This window comes from Scyliorhinus canicula, chromosome 1 (genome assembly GCF_902713615.1).
Source record: "Scyliorhinus canicula chromosome 1, sScyCan1.1, whole genome shotgun sequence".
Taxonomy (NCBI): domain Eukaryota; kingdom Metazoa; phylum Chordata; class Chondrichthyes; order Carcharhiniformes; family Scyliorhinidae; genus Scyliorhinus; species Scyliorhinus canicula.
The window spans coordinates 95,831,759-95,852,452 of NC_052146.1; the positions used below are offsets into that span (position 1 = coordinate 95,831,759).

The following is a 20,694-nucleotide window of genomic DNA, read 5'->3' on the forward strand; positions in this document are numbered from 1 at the left end:
ATCTTTTCAACATGTATTACGGATTTTGCTTCCACCAGTTTATTTTTGGTCATTCCATGGGCTACCAGCCCTCTATATTTAATCTTGGGGGAGCCTGTGTAGTTAGTGTTTTTAAGACCAATTATTACTTGAAAGGAGTAGTTTCTTCGCAATACATGTTTTGAACGTGTTCACTGTTTCGGGAGAAAGTTGACCAGTTCTGGAATTTCCTCCCTACACCTCTTCACCTCTCTATCTCCCTGCCCTTTGAGACGCTCCTTAAAACCTAACCCGTTGATCCTTCTTCTGATCTCTCAGGTTCCGGTGACTCCGCGGAGTGTGGCATTTTGTTTGACTGAGCTCCTGTAAAGCATCTGGGAACATTTTACTATAATACAGGTGCTATTTAGATGTTGTTGAGACCACTGTAAGATACCTGCTCTCCTCCAGTTCTGGCCCAGTGTGCATCCTGGACTTTAATCCTTGGTGATCATGCAGTCAACTGCTGAGGCCCTGAATTCTGGAGCCCGTCGCTAAGCCTCTCTGTTATTCTCTCTCTCCCTGTTTAAGACAATCTCCTTAAAACTTACCTCTTGACCAGATTCTGTTTCTTTCTCTGATTGTATGTGTTGTTTTGTCCGTTTCCCACTTGTTGTCTCTGCTGCATTGTGTCTCCCTGTCTGTATATTTGTGCTTCTGTCAAAAATAAGGCCATGTGCTGGAGGACGCACATGGTTCAAGGCCTTGTACGCTTTAAGCTCTGTAAAGCCCTTCCATCAGTCACATGGTTGATATCATACACTTTCTTATGTCACAAAGGCTTGCAACACTTACTGATGTCATTCCATCCGGATCTAAGGCAGCTTTGAATACTGGTAAGTGGCAGACAAACCTAACAACCTTTGAAACAACTCTTGAAATAGAGTTTGTGTAACTTATTTAATTTGTGTAGCAAAAATGACCTGAGTGGAAAATTGTTGCGTGCTAATTTCCAAGTGTGGAGGTTGTGGAACGTACACAATAGGAGCAGGAGTAGGCCATTCGGCCCCTTTAGCCTGCACCATCATTCAACAAGATTGTGGCTGATCTCCGACCTCAACGCTATTTTCCTGCACTAGCCTCACATCTGTGATGTCTTTACTATCCAGAAATCTCTCAAGCTCAGTCTTGAACAGACTCTGCGATTGAGCCCCCACAGCCTTGTGGGTGTGGAGAATTCCAAAGATGAAATGAAATTAAATGAAAATTGCTTATTGTCACAAGTAGGCTTCAAATGAAGTTACTGTGAAAACCCCCTAGTCGCCACATTCCGGCGCCTGTTTGGGTAAGCTTGTACAGGAATTGAACCCGCACTGCTGGCCTTGTTCAGCATCAGAAACCAGCTGTCTAGCCCACTGAGCTAAACCAGCTCCTGAAGCAATTCCTCCTCATCTCAGTCCTAATTGGCCTATCTGTTATTCTGAGACCGTGTCCCCTGGGTGTAGACAATCCCCCAACCCCCCCCCCCCCCCCCCGCTAGTCAGGGGCAACTTCCTTCCCTTCCTGTAGCTACCTTGTCAAGTGCTGGAAGAACAGTAACCACATTTCATCAGCTATTAAATGCTTTGGATGCCCTGAGATTATGAAAGGTGTTTAATAAATCAGTCTTCCTTTATGTGAGGCGGGTTTCATCTCTGTTAGCAGCTGTCAGTCCCGTTGTGTGGGAAAGAGTTTTAACCTGATCCCCTAACTCTCTGGTATTTTAAGTAAAAGGTAAAGTTTATGTAGTCCCAGGTGACCATCAGCTGCTTTCCTCTTTGAGGGGGAGAGCTGACTGGTGGTGATTTAACCTGAGGGTCACCATGCCTCAGGGGAGGGGCAAGGTTGAGAAGGTGGGGCCTTCATGAATGACCTCGGCCATTACAGGGATTGAACCTACGCTGCTGGTCTTCCTCTGCATCATGAACCAGCTGTCTAGCCAATTGAGCTGAACCGGACCCTGGTATTTTAAGTAGTGTTGCTGTCAAGGCTCAGGGTAAAGAGTGGACATTATCAGTTCTGTGATCCCACACTCACCCAAGCAGCAGAGTCGACTTCAGGAAATGGGAAGGGGAGAAAACAGGCCGAGTCTGCACACTGGCTCCCTTTATCAAATTGGGTGGAATCCATTTTAAGTCATCCATCAGGAGTTAGACAAATCTAGATCACATTGTTTGAATTAAACCACGATTTTGATTGTTTTATGGGCAGTACAGTGGCGTAGTGGTTAGCACTGCCACCTCACAGTGCCGAAGTCCTAGGTTCGATCCCGACTCTGGGTCACTGTCCGTGTGGAGTTTGCACATTCTCCCCGTGTTTGCGTGGATCTTAGCTCCACAACCCAAAGATGGGCATGGTAGTTGAATTGGCCACGCTAAATTGCCCCTTAATTGGAAAAACTGAATTGGGTACTCTAAATTTTTTTTTTAATGATTTTAATTGTTTTGACAATGTCTCCCCTTTCCCCCTCTCCCCATGCATCATCTCTTGCTTGAGTACAGTTCCACGCTCGCTGGCATTATGTACAAGTGGCTATCCTTCACGTGGAAGGCCACGTGGGTGGTGAGTATTCAACTGTGGAGCCATCATCACACAGCCCAGATTGTCACTCAACAATATCGAATCCTGAACTCTTTTCAAGAGGAAGTCTCTGGATAGCGACTTGGAAGCGAATCATTGATTTATTTGTCTATATTTCTTTTCTTCACAGAGGCCCAATGGTAATCCTGACTAAGCTAAGCTAACTCCATAGAAACTGGAATCCAGACCCAATACCTCCTGGTCTGTGCAACGTTGATTGTCACTAGTGGTGCCATTGTCCATTGGGCCATCGGGGAGCGTGAGTTTTTTTTACTTCATAGAATCTTGCTTTGCTGTGTTATACAAACAGAGACTCTTTTCTCACAGCCCAGAAAATAAAACACACCTTAGTATTGTTTCAGGTATTTTTTTATTTTTCCAATTAAGGGCCAATCCACCTAGCCTGCACATCTTTGGGTTGTGGGGGTGAGATCCATGCAGACAGGGGGGAATGTGCAAACTCCACATGGATAGTGACGTGGGGCCAGGATCCAACCCAGGTCCTCGGCGCCATGAGGCAGCAGTGCTAAACCCTGTGCCGCCACGCTGCCCTTGTTGCAGATAACTTGCGCATCAATAGTGTTTCTCATTTATAGGCCTGAGGCATTGGACATTTGAACCCATGAGGGCTCATCTGATTGAGGTAGCAAAGAGCTTAGTTACGCCGACCGGAACACTGGTTCTAGAATCCATCTTGACTCTGTGTTGAGGTGACTGATCTCAAATGTGGGCAGAATTACAGACTCCGTAAACTGTCCTTGGTGCCTGCGAGTTAGCGAAAAGATCCCCAGGTCCTGTCCAATGACCCGGTCTCAGCTAGAGTATTGATCTAATTCTGGCTACCACACTTTATAAATTATGTCAAGGCCTTGGAGAGGATATTTATCAGAATGGTCCCCTGGGCTGATGAACCTCAGATAAAGCTGGGGTTTAACCTGGTGCTCAAAGTTTTGAACGATGTTGACAGAATGGTTAAGCAGAAACTGTTTCTGTTGTCGCAAGGGTCAGTTACCAGAGACACAACAGATGTAGGATAATGGTGCAAAAAGAGACTTGGGGGAGATGAGAAAATTTCTTTACGCTGCAAGTTCCCGTACTAGCCTCCCTGGACAGGCGCCGGAATGTGGCGACTAGGGACTTTTCACAGTAACTTCGTTGAAGCCTACTCGTGACGATAAGCGATTTTCATTTCATTTTCATTTCAAGTTACTATCTGGAATGATGTGCGTGAAAATGTGGTAAAAATAGACTCAGGGTCACGATGCTGCATGGTTTCTGAACCCACACACTGGGAGGGTAGCATCGTGGTAATGGACCAGTAATCCAGAGGCCCAGGATAATTTTCTGGGACAGGGGTTCAAATCCCACCACAGCAGCAAGTGGAATGTAAATTCAATTGTGTGGTGATTTATACCAGGTTAAGGTTCAACGTGTGGTGATTTATTCTGGATTAGGGTCCCATGTGTGGTGATTTATTCTGGATTAGGGTCCCATGTGTGTGTTGTGATTTATACTGGGTTAGGGTTCCATGTGGGTGGTGATTTATTCTGGATTAGGGTCCCATGTGTGTGTTGTGATTTATACTGGGTTAGGGTTCCATGTGTGGTGATTTATTCTGGATTAGGGTCCCATGTGTGTGTTGTGATTTATTCTGGATTAGGGTCCCATGTGTGTGTGGTGATTTATTCTGGATTAGGGTCCCATGTGTGTGTTGTGATTTATACTGGGTTAGGGTTCCATGTGTGTGTGGTGATTTATTCTGGATTAGGGTCCCATGTGTGTGTTGTGATTTATACTGGGTTAGGGTTCCATGTGTGGTGATTTATTCTGGATTAGAGTCCTATGTGTGTGTGTTGTGATTTATACTGGGTTAGGGTTCCATGTGTGGTGATTTATACTGGGTTAGGGTTCCATGTGTGGTGATTTATTCTGGATTAGGGTCCCATGTGTGTGTTGTGATTTATACTGGGTTAGGGTTCCATGTGGGTGGTGATTTATTCTGGATTAGGGTCCCATGTGTGTGTTGTGATTTATACTGGGTTAGGGTTCCATGTGTGGTGATTTATTCTGGATTAGGGTCCCATGTGTGTGTGGTGATTTATTCTGGATTAGGGTCCCATGTGTGTGTTGTGATTTATACTGGGTTAGGGTTCCATGTGTGTGTGGTGATTTATTCTGGATTAGGGTCCCATGTGTGTGTTGTGATTTATACTGGGTTAGGGTTCCATGTGTGGTGATTTATTCTGGATTAGAGTCCTATGTGTGTGTGTTGTGATTTATACTGGGTTAGGGTTCCATGTGTGGTGATTTATACTGGGTTAGGGTTCCATGTGTGGTGATTTATTCTGGATTAGGGTCCCATGTGTGTGTTGTGATTTATACTGGGTTAGGGTTCCATGTGGGTGGTGATTTATTCTGGATTAGGGTCCCATGTGTGTGTTGTGATTTATACTGGGTTAGGGTTCCATGTGTGGTGATTTATTCTGGATTAGGGTCCCATGTGTGTGTTGTGATTTATACTGGGTTAGGGTTCCATGTGTGGTGATTTATTCTGGATTAGGGTCCCATGTGTGTTGTGATTTATACTGGGTTAGGGTTCCATGTGTGTGTTGTGATTTATACTGGGTTAGGGTTCCATGTGTGGTGATTTATTCTGGATTAGGGTCCCATGTGTGTGTTGTGATTTATTCTGGATTAGGGTCCCATTTGTGTGTTGTGATTTATACTGGGTTAGGGTTCCATGTGTGGTGATTTATTCTGGATTAGGGTCCCATGTGTGTGTTGTGATTTATACTGGGTTAGGGTTCCATGTGTGGTGATTTATTCTGGATTAGGGTCCCATGTGTGTGTTGTGATTTATACTGGGTTAGGGTTCCATGTGTGTGTTGTGATTTATACTGGATTAGGGTCCCATGTGTGTGTTGTAATTTATACTGGGTTAGGGTCCCATGTGTGTGTTGTGATTTATACTGGGTTAGGGTTCCATGTGGGTGGTGATTTATTCTGGATTAGGGTCCCATGTGTGTGTTGTGATTTATACTGGGTTAGGGTTCCATGTGGGTGGTGATTTATTCTGGATTAGGGTCCCATGTGTGTGTTGTGATTTATACTGGGTTAGGGTTCCACGTGGGTGGTGATTTATTCTGCATTAGGGTCCCATGTGTGTGTTGTAATTTATACTGGGTTAGGGTTCCATGTGGGTGGTGATTTATAGTAGGCTTTGGTTCCATGTGTGTTGTGATTTATACTGGGTTAGGTTTCCATGTGCGTGCGATGAATTGTACTAGTTAGTGTTCCACGGGTGGGATTTACTGGCTGTTCACGCCGGCGTGAAATCCCGGTCCCATGCTGGCACTCTGATTTCCTGGTGACGGGTGGTGCTGCCACCAGGAAATCCTGTTGATAAAGGCGAGATCAGTAGATCCTGCTGGCGGGCCGCCTCCACTACCGAAAAGCACGTGGCGGAGTGGTCAGTAAATCCCGCACCACGTGTGTGTGTGTGTAGTGATTTATATTGGGCTGTGGGGGGAAGGCAGGATCAGTTGGATGATCAGCCCCGGTCATAATAACCTTTATTATTGTCACAAGTAGGCTTACATTAACACTGCAATGAAGTTACTGTGAAAATTCCCTAGTTGCCACACACTCTGGCACCTATTCGGGTACACAGAGAATTCAGAATGTCCAATTCACCTAACAAGCACTTCTTTCGGGACTTGTGGGAGGAAACCGGAGCACCCGGTAACCTCCGCAAATACGAGGAGAACGGGGGCGGCACTGTAGTACAGTGGTTAGCATTGTTGCTTCACAGCACCAGGGACCCGGGTTTGATTCCTGGCTTAATGAATGGCGGAGATGGCTAGAAGGGCCAAATGGCCGCCTCCTGCTATTGTTTGTTTCCCCACGTCTTTTGCCTAGAATATGGATCCAATGTCCATTTTTTCCATTTGATGTGCTACACAGGCTGAAATCAGCTAAATGCCAGACCAAAGGTTGAACCTTGGATTTTATTAACCGTGTGGATTAATCCAGTCATTTTCAAACTCACGGTCACGATTTGTGGGTGAGTCAAGGGCAGGTGTCGGAAGGGTCACGGGGCCATCGGTCAGGGCATTCCCAATCGCAGTATGAAGTTCCAATGGCTGGGACCGGCTTTTAAAAATGCTGCCCGTGACTGGCTTTCAGAATGCTGACAGTCCTGTGCCTGCGTGCCCCCTCAGATGTGCGCAGGCCCAGAGCCCAGCGAGGCAGAATGCCTCCTTCTGTTGTCAGCGAGCTGACCCAGGAACACATTCTTTTAAAAAATCGATGGCGTCTTCTCTCCAGAAGCACGGCAGAGAGCAGATCACACGTTCCGTACACTGCCGTTACAAGCTCTGGGCGCGAGAGAGATTCTTCCATTTTGTCGCTGCTACTGGCGCTGGTGTGAGATCCAGGGCTTCTAGAAGAAGCTGAAATCAGGATCAAAGCAGTATAAAGAGGATTTCTTGAGGGATGGGTGAATTAAGTGTGCAATGCAAATCAGGATGCAAAGCTCATGTGTGTTATATGCAGGGAAGTATTGGCAAATTAAAGATTAAAAAACTCAAAACTTCAAAGGTATTTGAAGACTAAGCATGGGTGAGTTTCAGGACATACCTCTTAATTTTTTTCAAAGGATGCAGTGAGATATTAAATAATCTGCTGAAGTCCTTAGCAGAAATATAACAATAAATGACAAAGCAAGTGAGATTGTGAGGACCAAGCAGGCTCACCTGTCAAGTTAAAGGCAAGCAAAAATGGTGGGTCGCGAAGTTTGGGGGTCGTGAGTCGCGAAGATCGGCCGGAGTGGGTCACGAAGGATGGTCGGTTGATAAAAATGGGTCCTGGGCAAAACATTTTTTAAAACACTGGATTAATCTACAAGGAGTGCGGAGAAGGGATCTAATATTCATCAGCCATCTGCTTATCACCACAATGTCTATACGTGCTCCTGTTTTCTGACATGTGATTGATGCCAATGAAAAACAAGTTAATTGCGGCACAGTGGTTAGCACTGCTACCTCACAGTGCCAGGGGCCTGGGTTTAATTCCAACCTCAGGCCACTGTCTGTGTGGAGTCTGCCTGTTCTCCCCATGTCTATGTGGGTTTCCTCCGGGTGCTCCGGTTTCCGCCCACAGTCCAAAGATGTGCAGCTGAGGTGGATTGACCATGCTAAATTGCCCCCTCATGTCCAAAAGGTTTGGTGTGGTTACTTAATGTCCAAAAGGTTAAGTGGGGTTCCTGGGATAGGGTGGGGGCATGGGTCTCGGTAGGGTATTGTTTCCAAGGTACAGTGCAGACTCAATGGGCCGAATGCCCTCCTATGACACTGTTGGGTATGTTCTAACTATGTTCTGTGTTCGAACATTGAGGACTTCAAACGTGCACTTTGTGAGGAACAAGCTATTGTTCCGCTAGAGTACGCACTGATCCTGGTGTGATACCTTATCAGGAGAATCTATCAGTCCAATTAATATGCTGCCAGTAGATCTATAGATCTCTGTGCCGGCAGTTCACTTGGCCACTCTGAATGATGCTGCCAGTTAAGAAAGAAAGAAGGATTTGAGTTTATGTAGCACCTTCCACAACCTGTTGATGTCCCAAAGTGCTTTATAGCCAAAGGAATACTTTGGAAGTGAAATCACTGCTGTAGTGCCAGAGAGGTGTCAGCCAATATTTGCATTGTAAAACCAGCAGACGGTCTGTTTGTTTTTAAGATGTTGGTTAAGGGATAATTTTGGTCAGGGCACCAGACATAATTCCCCGACTTTATGGTTACATGGAGGTAGCCACACCCAAGGTGCAGGACAAGAGTAGCTGGGTTACAGTCAGGGGAAGGAAAAGGAATGGGCAGACAGTGCAGGGATCCCTCGTGGCTGTTCCTCTTCAAAACAAGTGTACTGTTTTGGATGCTGTTGGGGGGGGGGGGGGGGGGGGGGAATGACCTACCGGAGGAAGGCCCGAACAGCCAGATCTCTGGCACTGAGCCTGGCTCTGTGTCTTAGAAGGGAAGGGGGGTGAACAGAAAAGCAATAGTGATAGGAGACTCAATGTTTAGGGGAACAGATAGGAGATTCTGTGGTCGCGAACGAGACATATGTTGCCTCCCGATTGCCAGGGCCAAGGATGTCTTAGATCGAGTCTACGGGATTCTTAAAAAAAAATTTAGAGTACCCAATTCATTTTTTCCAATTAAGGGGCAATTTAGTTTGGCCAATCCACCTACTCTGCAAATCTTTGGGTTGTGGGGGCGAAACCCACGCTAACCCGTGGAGAATGTGCAAACTCCACACGGACAGTGACCCAGAGCCGGGATCGAACCTGGGACCTTGGCGCCGTGAGGCAACCGTGCTAACCACTTGCGCCACCAGGATTCGTAAGGGGGTGGGTGAACAACCAGAAGTCGTGGTGCACGTAGGCAGCAATGACATAGCTAAGAAAATGGATGAGGATCTAAAAAGTGATTTTGGGGAGTTAGGTTGGAAGCTAAAGAGCAGGACAAGCAGAGTAGTGATCTCAGGGTTGCTACCGGTGCCATGTGCAAGTGAGGCAAGGAACAGAGAGCGAGTGCAGTTGAACACGTGGCTACAGGGCTGGTGCAGGAGGGAAGGCTTCAGATATGTGGATCATTGGGATATCTTCTGGGGAAGGTGGGACCTGTACATGAAGGACGGATTGCACCTAAACTAGAGGGGCAGCAATATCCTGGGTGAGAGGTTTGCTAGAGTTCATCGGGAGGGTTTAAACTAGTTTGTCAGGGGACTGGGAACCAGTGCTATGGACCAGAGGATAGGGTAGCTGTTGAACAAGCAGAAATAGTATGCAGCGAGCCAGTGAGGAAGGATAGACAGTTGATAGAGCAAAGTTGCACTTAGTGGAATGGGGTAAAGTGTGTCTGTTTCAATGCAAGGAGTATCAGGAATAAGGGAAATGAACTTAGAGCATGGATCAGTCCTTGGAACTACGATGCTGTAGCCATTACAGTGTTATGGGCCAGGGTTTAGAGAAGCCCAAAGTGTATCATGGAGTTCACATCACCCACAACTTTTAATAGGTTGTGTTATGGGGAGCACACAGCCCACTCGACAGGTGTGGTACAGCAGAAATGGAAAAGTATTTTTAAAGCAAAATAAGTTTATTCTATGAACTCAAGTTAACCTTTCTAAAACAAACAGTGATCATCTTAGCAACCATTAAATCAAATACAACCCCCAAAGAATACAACACTAAGTAATCTGTATGCTGTTCTTTTAACACCCAGAAGACTTAACAAACCTTGAAACAGACGCACATCAGGGTTTACATTCACTACTGAAAACATTTATAAATCTGAATTCACCAAATGATTAAGAGATAGTCCTTCATAGCAGAGAGCTCAACAGTACAGCTGCTTTTTCTGACTTCAGCTGCAATACACTGAAAAACGAAACCAAAAAGACACAGACACACCCAAGCTTTTCTCAAAGTGAAACTAAAAAGCAGAACCAGAGCTCAGCTCCACCCACACTCTGACATCACTGCAGTAACATAAGCAGCCAAACATTTCTTAAAGCGACATTCTCATGACAACAGAGACATGGATTTCACAGGGGCAGGAATGGTTGTTAGATGTTCCGGGGTTTAGATGTTTTCAGAAGAGTAGGGAGGGAGGTAAAGAGGAAGGGGCGTGGCACTGTTAATTACGGAGTGCACAGCTGCATGAAAGGAGGTAGTTGAGGGTTTGTCTACTGAGTCAGTATGGGTGGAAGTCAGAAACAAGAAAGGAGCAGTCACTTTATTGGGTGTATTCTATAGACCCCCCAATAGCAGCAGAGAGATAGAGGAACAGATTGGGCGACAGATCTTGGAAAGGTGCAGAAGTAACAGAGTTGTCATGCGAGACTTCAACTTCCCTAATATTGACTAGAACCTCCTTACTGCAAATGGTTTGGATGGAGCAGATTTTGTCAGGTGTGTAGAGGAAGGTTTCCTGACTCTATATGTAGATGGGCCGACTAGGGCGGAGGCCATATTGGACTTGGTGCTCGGCAACAAACCAGCCGTGGTGTCAGATGTCTCAGTGGGAGAGCATTTCGGTGACAGTGACCACAACTCCTTGACCTTTATCGTAGTCATTGACAGGGATAGGAACAGACAGTATGGGAAGGTATTTAATTTGAGGAGGGGAAATTATACTTCTATACTTTTATACTCAGGAGCTGAGGAGCATAAAGTGGGAAGAATTGTTCTTGGGGAAATGCACAACAATAATGTGGGGGTTGTTTAAGGAGCACTTGCTACGAGTGCTGGATAGTTTTGTCCCACTGAGACGAGGAAGGAATGATAAGGTGAAGGAGCCTTGGATGATTGGAGAAGTGGAGTTTCTAGTCAAGCGGAAGAAGGAAGCTCATGTAAGGTTGAGGAAGCAAGGATCTGGCACGACTCTAGAGGGTTACAAGGTAGCCAGGAAGGAGCTCAAAAATGGACTTGGGAGAGCTAGAAGGGGTCATGAAAAAGCCCTGGCGGGAAGGATTAGGGAAAACCCCAAGGCGTTCTACACTTATGAGAAATAAGAGGATGATCAGAGTCAGAGTAGGGCCGATCAGGGATAGTGGAGGGAACTTGTGCCTAGACTCTGAGGAGATGGGCGAGACCCTAAATGAATATTTTGCTTCAGTATTCACAAGAGAGATGGACCTTGTTGCTCATGAGAACAGTGTGAACCAAGTTAATAGACTCGAACAGGTTGATATTAAGGAAGATGTGCTGGAAATTTTGAAAAGTCCCCTGGGCCTGACGGGATATACCGAAGGTTACTACGAAAAGCGAGGGAGGAGATTGCTGCGCCATGGTGATAATCTTTGCGTCCTCACTCTCCACTGGAATAGTACTGGATGATTGGAGGGAGGTGAATGTTGTTCGCCTGTTCAAGAAAGGGAATAGGGAAATCCGTGGGAATTACAGACCCATCAGTCTTACGTCTGTCAGGTGAACAAAATATTGGAAAGGATTCTGAGAGATAGGATTTATGATTATTTAGAAAAATATAGTTTGTCAAAGATCGTCAGCATGGCTTTGTGAGGAGCAGGTCATGCCTCACAAGCCTCATTGAATTCTTTCAGGATGTGACGAGACACATTGATGACAGTCGGGAAGTGGATGTGGTGTATATGGATTTCAGTAAGGCATTTGATAAGGTTCCTCATGGTAGGCTCATTCAGAAAGTTAGGGGGCATGGGTTACAGTGACATTTGGCTGTCTGGATACAGAATTGGTTGGCCAAAAGAAGACAGCGAGTGGCAGTGGATGGAAAGTATTCCGCCTGGAGGTCGGTGACCAATGGTGTCCCACAGGGATCTGTTCTGGGACCTCTGCTCTTTGTGGTTTTCATAAATGATTTGGATGAGGAAGTGGAAGGGTGGATTTGTAAGTTTGCCAATGACACAAAGGTTGGTGGAGTTGTAGATAGTGTTGAGGGCTGTTGCAGGTTACAACAGGACATTGACAGGATGCAGAGCTGGGCTGAGAAGTGGCAGATGGAGTTCAACCTGGATAAATGTGAAGTGATTCATTTTGGAAGGTTGAATTTGAATGCTGAATACAGGGTTAAAGGCAGGATTCTTGGAAATGTGGAGGAACAGAAGGATCTTGGGTCCACATACATAAACCCTCAAAGTTGCAACCCAGGCCGATAGGGTTGTTAAGAACGTATATGGTGTGTTGCTTTCATTAACAGGGGGATTGAGTTTAAGAGTCGTGAGGTTTTGCCGCACCTTTATAAAACCCTAGTTAGACCGCACTTGGAATATTGTGTCCAGTTCTTGTCACCTCATTATAGGAAGGATGTAGATGCTTTGGAGAGGGTACAGAGAAGATTTACCAGGATGCTGCCTGGACTTGGGGCATGTCTTACGAAGAAAGATTGAGGGAGCTAGGACTTTTCTCACTGGAGCGAAGAAGGAAGAGAGGTGACTTAGTAGAGGTGGACAAGGTGATGATAGCCATGGATAGAATGGATAACCAGAAACTTTTCCCCAGGGTGGAAATGGCTGTCATGAGGGGACATAATTTTAAGGTGATTGGAGGAAGGTATAGGGGAGATGTCAGAGGTAGGTTCTTTACAGAGAGTGGTGGGTGTGTGGAATGCACTGCCAGCAGAGGTGGTGGAGTCAGAGTTATTAGGGACATTTTTTTTATTTAAAAAAATAAATAATTTTTATTGAAAATTTTACAAAATACAAAATATAAACATCTTAACTCTATTAACATACAACCGCGGTAACACCCCATGAACAATACCCCCCCCCCCCCCCCCAGCTTCAAGAGCAACTTCAAACAAAAGGAAAGAACAAAAACAAAGAAAAAAAAACAAAAAAGAGAGAGATAGCACCCTCCAAAAACCCATGTGCACAGTTCTCCCTCCCCCCAATCCCCCCCCCCGGTTGCTGCTGCTATCGGCCTATTTTCCTACCTTTCCGCCAGGAAGTCCAGAAAAGGCTGCCACCGCCTGAAAAACCCTTGTACTGATCCCCTCAAGGCAAATTTCACCCCCTCCAATTTAATGAACCCCGCCATATCAGAGATCCAGGCCTCCATGCTTGGGGGCCTCGCATCCTTCCATTGGAGCAAGATCCTCCGCCGGGCTACTAGGGACGCAAAGGCCAGAACATCGGCCTCTATCGCCTCCTGCACTCCCGGCTCCACTGCAACCCCAAAAATTGCGAGTCCCCAGCCTGGCTCGACCCTGGATCCCACCACCCTCGACACCGTCCTTGCTACCCCCTTCCAAAACTCCCCCAACGCTGGGCATGCCCAAAACATATGGGCGTGGTTCGCTGGGCTCCCCGAGCACCTAGCACACCTATCATCTTCCCCGAAAAACCTGCTCATCCTCGACCCAGTCATGTGGGCCCTATGCAGCACCTTGAACTGTATGAGGCTAAGCCTCGCACAGGAAGAGGAGGAATTCACTCTCTCCAGGGCATCCGCCCACGTCCCCTCCTCAATCTCCTCACCCAGCTCCTCTTCCCATTTACCATTCAGTTCCTCCACCGAGGCCTCGTCTACCTCCTGCATTACCCGGTATATGTCCGAAATCCTCCCTCCTCCGACCCACACCCCCGAGAGCACCCTGTCCCGTACCCCACGTGGGGGCAACAAGGGGAACCCCTCCATCTGCCGCCTGGCAAACGCCCTAACCTGCATGTACCGAAACATGTTCCCCGGGGGGAGCCCAAACTTCCCCTCTAACTCCCCCAAGCTCGCGAACCTCCCCTCCACAAACAGGTCCCTCAACCTCCTAACCCCTGCCCTGTGCCAGCCCAGAAATCCGCCATCAATGTTCCCTGGGACAAACCGATGGTTCCCCCGTATCGGGGCTTCCATCAAGCCCCCCATTTCTCCCCTGTGCCGTCTCCATTGCCCCTAAATTTTGAGGGTAGCCGCCACCACCGGGCTCGAGGTATACCTCGTTGGAGGGAGCGGCAACGGCGCTGTTACTAGCGCCTCCAAGCTCGTGCCCACACAAGACGCCGCCTCCATCCTCTTCCATGCTGTCCCCCTCCTCATCCATTACCCACTTACGCACCATCGCTGCGTCGGCAGCCCAATAGTACCCACAGAGGTTGGGCGACGCCAGCCCCCCCCCATCCCTGCCTCGTTCCAGGAATACTCTTCTGAACCTCGGAGTCCCATGCGCCCACACAAATCCCGTGATACTCCTGTTGACCCTCCTAAAAAAAGGCCTTCGGGATAAGGATGGGAAGGCACTGGAACAGGAACAAAAACCTCGGGAGCACCGTCATCTTAACGGACTGCACCCTCCCCGCCAGTGACAGCGGTAACATATCCCACCTCTTAAACTCCTCCTCCATCTGATCCACCAACGTTGTGAGGTTGAGCTTGTGCAGGGCCTCCCAGCTCCCAGCCACCTGGACCCCTAGGTACCTGAAGCTCTTCCCTGCCTGCTTCAATGGGAGCCGAACAATCCCCTCCTCTTGATCCTCCGGATGTACCACAAACACTTCACTCTTGCCCAAGTTCAACTTATACCCCGAGAAACCCCCGAATTCCCTAAGAATCCTCATCACCTCCGGCATCCCCCCCACCGATTCCGCCACATACAGCAACAGGTCGTCCACGTACAGCGACACTCGATGCTCCTCCCCACCCCGCACCAGGCCCCTCCAGTTCCCTGACTCCCTCAGTGCCATGGCCAGGGGCTCAATCGCCAACGCGAAGAGCAAGGGGGACAGGGGGCACCTCTGTCTCGTCCCCCGATACAGCCGAAAGTACTCCGACCTCCTCCTATTTGTGGCTACACTTGCCATCGGGGCCTCGTAGAGCAGCCTCACCCACCAGATAAACCCCTCCCCAAACCCAAACCTCTCCAACACCTCCCCCAAGTACTCCCACTCAACCCTATCGAAGGCCTTCTCCGCATCTAATGCCACCACTATCTCTGCCTCCCCTTCCACAGCCGGCATCATAATGACGTTGAGGAGCCTTCGTACGTTTGTGTTCAGCTGCCTTCCCTTCACAAACCCCGTCTGGTCCTCATGTATGACCCCAGGCACACAATCCTCTATTCTAGTGGCCAGGATCTTTGCCAGCAGCTTAGCGTCGGCGTTCAGCAGCGAAATCGGCCTATATGATCCACACTGCAGAGGGTCCTTGTCCCGCTTCAGGATCAAGGAAATCAGCGCCCGTGACATAGTTGGGGGCAGAGCCCCCCCCCTCCTCCCTTGCCTCGTTAAAGGTCCGGACCAACAGGGGGCCCAACAGGTCCAAATACTTTTTATAGAATTCAGCCGGAAACCCGTCCGGCCCCGGCGCCTTCCCCGACTGCATGCTCCCTATCCCTTTGACCACCTCCTCCAGCTCGATCGGCGCCCCTAGTCCCTCCACCTGCTCCTCTTCCACCCTCGGGAATCGCAACTTGTCCAAGAAGCGCCCCATTCCACCCCTCTCCACCGGGGGTTCAGACCGGTACAATTCCCCATAGAAGTCCCTGAAGACCCCATTGACATCTACCCCCCTCCGCACCATCCTTCCCAGCTCTATCCATCACTCCCCCAATCTCCCTGGCCGCGTCTCGCTTCCGAAGCTGGTGCGCCAGCATCCTGCTCGCCTTCTCCCCGTATTCATACACCGCCCCCTGTGCTTTCCTCCACTGGGCTTCCGCCTTTCTGGTCGTCAGTAGGTCAAATCTGGCCTGAAGGCTACGCCTCTCCCCCAGCAATCCCTCCTCTGGGGCCTCCGCATATCTCCTATCCACCTGCACCATCTCCCCTATCAGTCTTTCCCTCTGCTCCCCCCTCTCCCTATGGGTTCGGATGGAGATCAATTCCCCCCTCATCACTGCCTTCAATGCCTCCCAGACCGTCCCCACCCGAACCTCCCCGTTATCATTGGCCTTATTAGGGATATTTAAGTGACTCTTGGACAGGCGCATGGACAGCAGGAAATTGAAGGGGTGGAGGTTAGGTTGACCTTAGATGAGGACAAATGGTCGGCACAAGATCGTGGGCTGAAGGGCCTGTACTGTGCTGTACTGTTCAATGTTGTATGTTTATGAAACAGTGTAACATTGACCTGAGAGGACAGATAGGGCCTTGGTTTTAACATCTCGCCTGGAAGGTGGCACCTCTGCTGGTGCAGCACTCCAGGTACTGCACCAAGAGTGTCGGCCTGGATTTTCCGCTTAAGTCTAGAGTGGGACTCAAGCCCTTGACCTCCTGACGCAGATTAGAATGCTGCTCACTAAACTGCAGCTTCTGAGTTATTGATAAGATGAAGGCGCACAGCTGTGATGTGTGTGCATCTGGGTAAAAACATTGTTCGACCATAATTGTTGTTCGACCGTAATTGTATCTTTATAGCCATCAAGGGATTTGGAGATTTCAATCCCATCAGTTTTGGGCTGAACCTCGAGGTTCAATCAACAGTACCTTGCAAATCTTCACGTCAATGGCCTGCGTGTTTGAGCAATGAAAGTGAATCTGTTGCAAAAACAACATGCTTGTAGAAAAAAAGCATGTTGTGTTTCAACCGAGCACTTTGTTTATTCCAAGGATTTCAAAACAACACACTCACTGATCTGAACAATCTTTCTTCCTTAAAATGATTTGAATGGGGAAAGTCAGAAGGATTATTGAAAATCCAGGTGAAATCCCCATGAAAGCTCCCAGGAAACCTGTGCAGTACGCATTCCGAAACTGGAGTTTGATCTGGTAAGTATCCACTGAACATTGCTATCTACTGGCCCAATGCAAATAAAGAGGTTAATGTTTAACTCTAGTCTCACCCGTATCAAAGAAAATATGGTAAAAGCTTACAGTACATAACTAAAACATTTTCGTATCCTCACACCTTCCCATCTAACGTACCTCCGTACCATTGGGGAGGGTGGTTGAGGTACTCGCCACTCCTGCTCCAAGTTAACCTTTTCTGTTATCCTGTTTCTTGTCCATTGGTCGTCTTGCTGCATGTGGGCAGCACTGCAGTTAGTCTGCCTGGTCACAGAAACTCCTGAGATGGTTCAAACAACAGATGTCAGAGTCGCTTGACTTTTCTATCAGACCTGCAAGCGAATACAGCTGAAGAGGATCCCCACCCTCCCTTCCTCTCATTCCTGGGTCTAATGGGTCCCCACATCTCACCTGCTGGGTCTCATGGCCGTTCCCTCACCTCACCTCACGCTCGCCCCCTCAACCCCCATGGCTCCCTCTCATCTGATTATTCATCGCCCGCTCCCTGCCTTGTGAATGCCAGCCACTTCACCTCCATGAACCCATTACCTGCCCCATAAGTTAACAGGCCTCTGGCATTGTTAGTGGAGCCAAAACCAGAAAGAATTCTAAAATGTGGAGAGCTGCTCACTTATCCTCCGCAGTGAACTTCCCCAACACGGTGGGGATCAAACTCTCGAGCCCTTCCTGGTCCGTGGGACCTAGTTCCCTGTTCACTAGTGTACAAAGTAAAGGGAGGGAAATGTGTGAATTGGCAGATTTGTAGGCAGAGCTATCACCTATTCCTTCTTCCTTGGATACTTCAAAACCTTCCCAGTGCCAATTTTCTATGTGGCTGTGCTTCAGGAACTGGCTGTTCCCTTACCGATCTGACGTGCAATAATAAGTTCAAACTGGCTTCAAATGCTGTGTTTTCTCTGTTGGGAACTTGGATTGTCCTTTTGTTTGTCTAGCCATGCATAATTCATCCAGGTGGACGTTCCACATGCAAAAGGCCAGTGCTTTTTTCAAATAAATTTAGAATAGCCAATTCTTTTTTTTTTCAATTAAGGGACAATTTAGCATGACCAACCCACCTACCCTGCACATCTTTGGGTATGGGGGTGAGACCACGTAGACACGGGGAGAATGTGCAAACCCCACAAGGACAGGGGTACTCAGGGCCACAAGGCAGCAGTGCAAACCACTGTGCCACCGCGCCGCCCATTCAGAAGGTGAGTGCTGGTGGGATATTTGACCATGAGGGTATCACATCACAGGCCAACCCTTGTTCTCCTCCAGCACCTGCACACATTTCACATTTCAGCAAAGGTACCCCATGTGTGGCATTCAAGACCAGGGAAAAACCTGACTAATGTTAACGCAGATTAGCCCCACCCCCCCAATCCCTCCACACTGCCCAATCCAACAGGCGTGGGACCAGTTCTGTTGTTTAGCAGCTTCTCCAGTTAAAATCAGTTAACTCTGCAACCATAGCTCGGGGCAAACCATGAAGTGACCTGAATCTGCCCCAACGCTGACTTCAGCTTTTACCTGATGTGCAATGAGACAGTATAAATGAACTGATAATTAGCAGAACAAGCGCTCTAATTGTCGCAGCCTTACTAGTCCTTTTATAAACAGGGGAAAGTATCCGATGAAACACAGGAATTTTTCCTACTTTTCCAACACTAGCAAACAGGCACGTCTGAGCATAAAAGCAGAAAATCCAGCCGGCCTATCCATTTAATGGAAAATATTGGTCACAATTAAGCCAACCGAACTATAACATTGTCATCGAGTGTCCCACAAAATACTTTGCTTTACTTCTTAACAGAAAATGTCTATATGATTTGAAGCTACTTGGAATGCTTGTTAAAAGGAAAAAGAAAGACTTGCATTTATATAGCACATATCATCATCTCAGGACTTCCCAAAGCACTTTGCAGCTAATTAAAGATTTTGATATAGACACTGTTCTAATGAAGGAAATGTGGCAGAGTTTCTGCATGCTTAGGTGCCGCAAACAGATAAATTAATTCCCCTGCTCTTCTTAGAAATGGTGCCAAGGGTTAATTTCACCTCCACTTGAGAGGGCAGTTGGGGCACTTCTGACAGTGCTGCCATTCCTAAACTATCAGCAGAAAAGTGTTAGTCTGGATTTTGTTCTTAAGTCTCTAGAATGGGATTTGAACCCTCAACCTTGGGACTCAGAGGTAAGTGCTGACCACAAAGCCACAGCTGACCTCTTGTCTGACAAGTGTTGTAGTTCTCCCAGTGATTTTTATGAATCCCCAGCCCACTTGGTGGAAGAGTGTTCCGGCTCTGACACCTTAATAAGGTTTTTGTCTTCATGGAAAACTTGGTATTTTCACCAGTCCCAGTCCAGACCTCTTACATCAGCGCACACGCACAGCTGAAGCATCCCGGCTCCGCGGCTTTCAAGGTGGCAGTTTCAAAAACCTCCCAGATGCCTTCTTTGATCTTGCTGAGCATTCCAAGTAAGCATAGGCTCCGATCCTTTCTGCCATGGCCGGGCCCTTTTCCCACCTCACCGGCTCCTTCTTGTTCCTGGTGAGTTCCTTGCGGACCCGCTGGTCACCCCATAGGTTCTTCTTGTTGCCCACCAGCACCACGGGCACACCAGGGCAAAAGTGTTTGACCTTGGGCATCCACTTATCCGGGACGTTGCTCAGCGAGTCGGGGGTGTCCACCGAGAAGCAGATCAGGATGACATCAGTGTCAGGATAGGAGAGGGGCCGCAGGCGATCATAGTCCTCTTGACCGGCTGTGTCCCACAGCGCCAGTTCCACTTGCCTTTGGTTCACCCACCAGCTTCCTCCTTAAGGTCGTCATGATCCTCTGTTAGTTTGCTGTCAAAAATGTCACCCTGCTCTTCCTAGGTGCGGAGGGGTGAAGGTGTTACAGGTGGAATTTCTGTTCAGCGAAAAAGCCCAGTGTACAAGCAGATACATTTCTCGGTTGCAGCTAATGTACTTTCTGCGTATGTTTCTGTGCTCCAGAGTGTGAAAAGCAACGTGGAACTATCTGGGTTTTAATTGGCGGGTTGGAATGTTGATCTCCCATCTGGTTCAACTAGTCATAGGAGTGAGCCAACACTTTGGATGTAATAAATAACATGAGGCGAAATGATTGGCCAGCGATTTTTTTTTAAAAAATGACCATCTGGGTACAAGCCTGCATTCTGGAATCGAACTTTGCGCATGCAGACTCTTGTCTTGTGGTGATTTGCAAAGTTAATTTAATTTAATTTAATTTAATTTTATGCAATAGCAAAACGCTATTCTTCAGTGTTCTGCTGTACTGGAATGGATTACGATATAAAAGCCGTGTGCATTCTCCCATTAACTATCTTCCCCTGTAATTAGGGCTGTACACACTGTGAAATCTTTGTTGCCAGGCAGACTTCTTTTCTAACTGGGCCAAAAGCAACCAAATTGCTTTTCTTTTGGTGCTTTGGGATTCTGGGATTACTAGTACAGAATTTTTTTTTTTTTTGAGATTGGCTGTTTCTAATTTGTCTCACTAGTGTATGGGCCTGATATTCCGAGCCTGAGAATGTGCTGGGCAGGACTATTAGTGTCTAACACGAGGTGCTGAAGCCCAATTGCTGCTGTCTTTCTGATAAGACATTAAACCGAGGCCCACTTGAATATCTCCCATGGCAAACTTCTTAAGTAGAGCAGGGCTTTGTTCTCCATCTCCTGACCAATATTTAATCTCTCAATCAACATCATTTTTTTTAAAAATAGGAGCTACTAGGAGCACACAGCATGTCAGGCAGTATCTGTGGAGAAACCAGCAGCGGTAATGTTTCCAGTTGACGGCCTCTCATCACACCATTCTGGCGGAAGGCGATCCCAAAAC

The 20,694-nt window shown here is 47.6% G+C and overlaps 1 protein-coding gene across 1 annotated transcript in view; it reads left to right on the plus strand.

Moving 5' to 3' along the window:
• The first annotated feature begins 706 nt into the window (after positions 1-706).
• LOC119965281 (pumilio homolog 1-like) overlaps positions 707-20,694 on the plus strand; it is a 195,433-nt gene continuing 175,445 nt past the window's right edge. The window contains 1 exon segment of the mRNA XM_038795805.1: positions 707-854. Within this exon segment, the coding sequence (XP_038651733.1) occupies positions 764-854 (91 nt within the window). The 5' untranslated portion in view covers positions 707-763.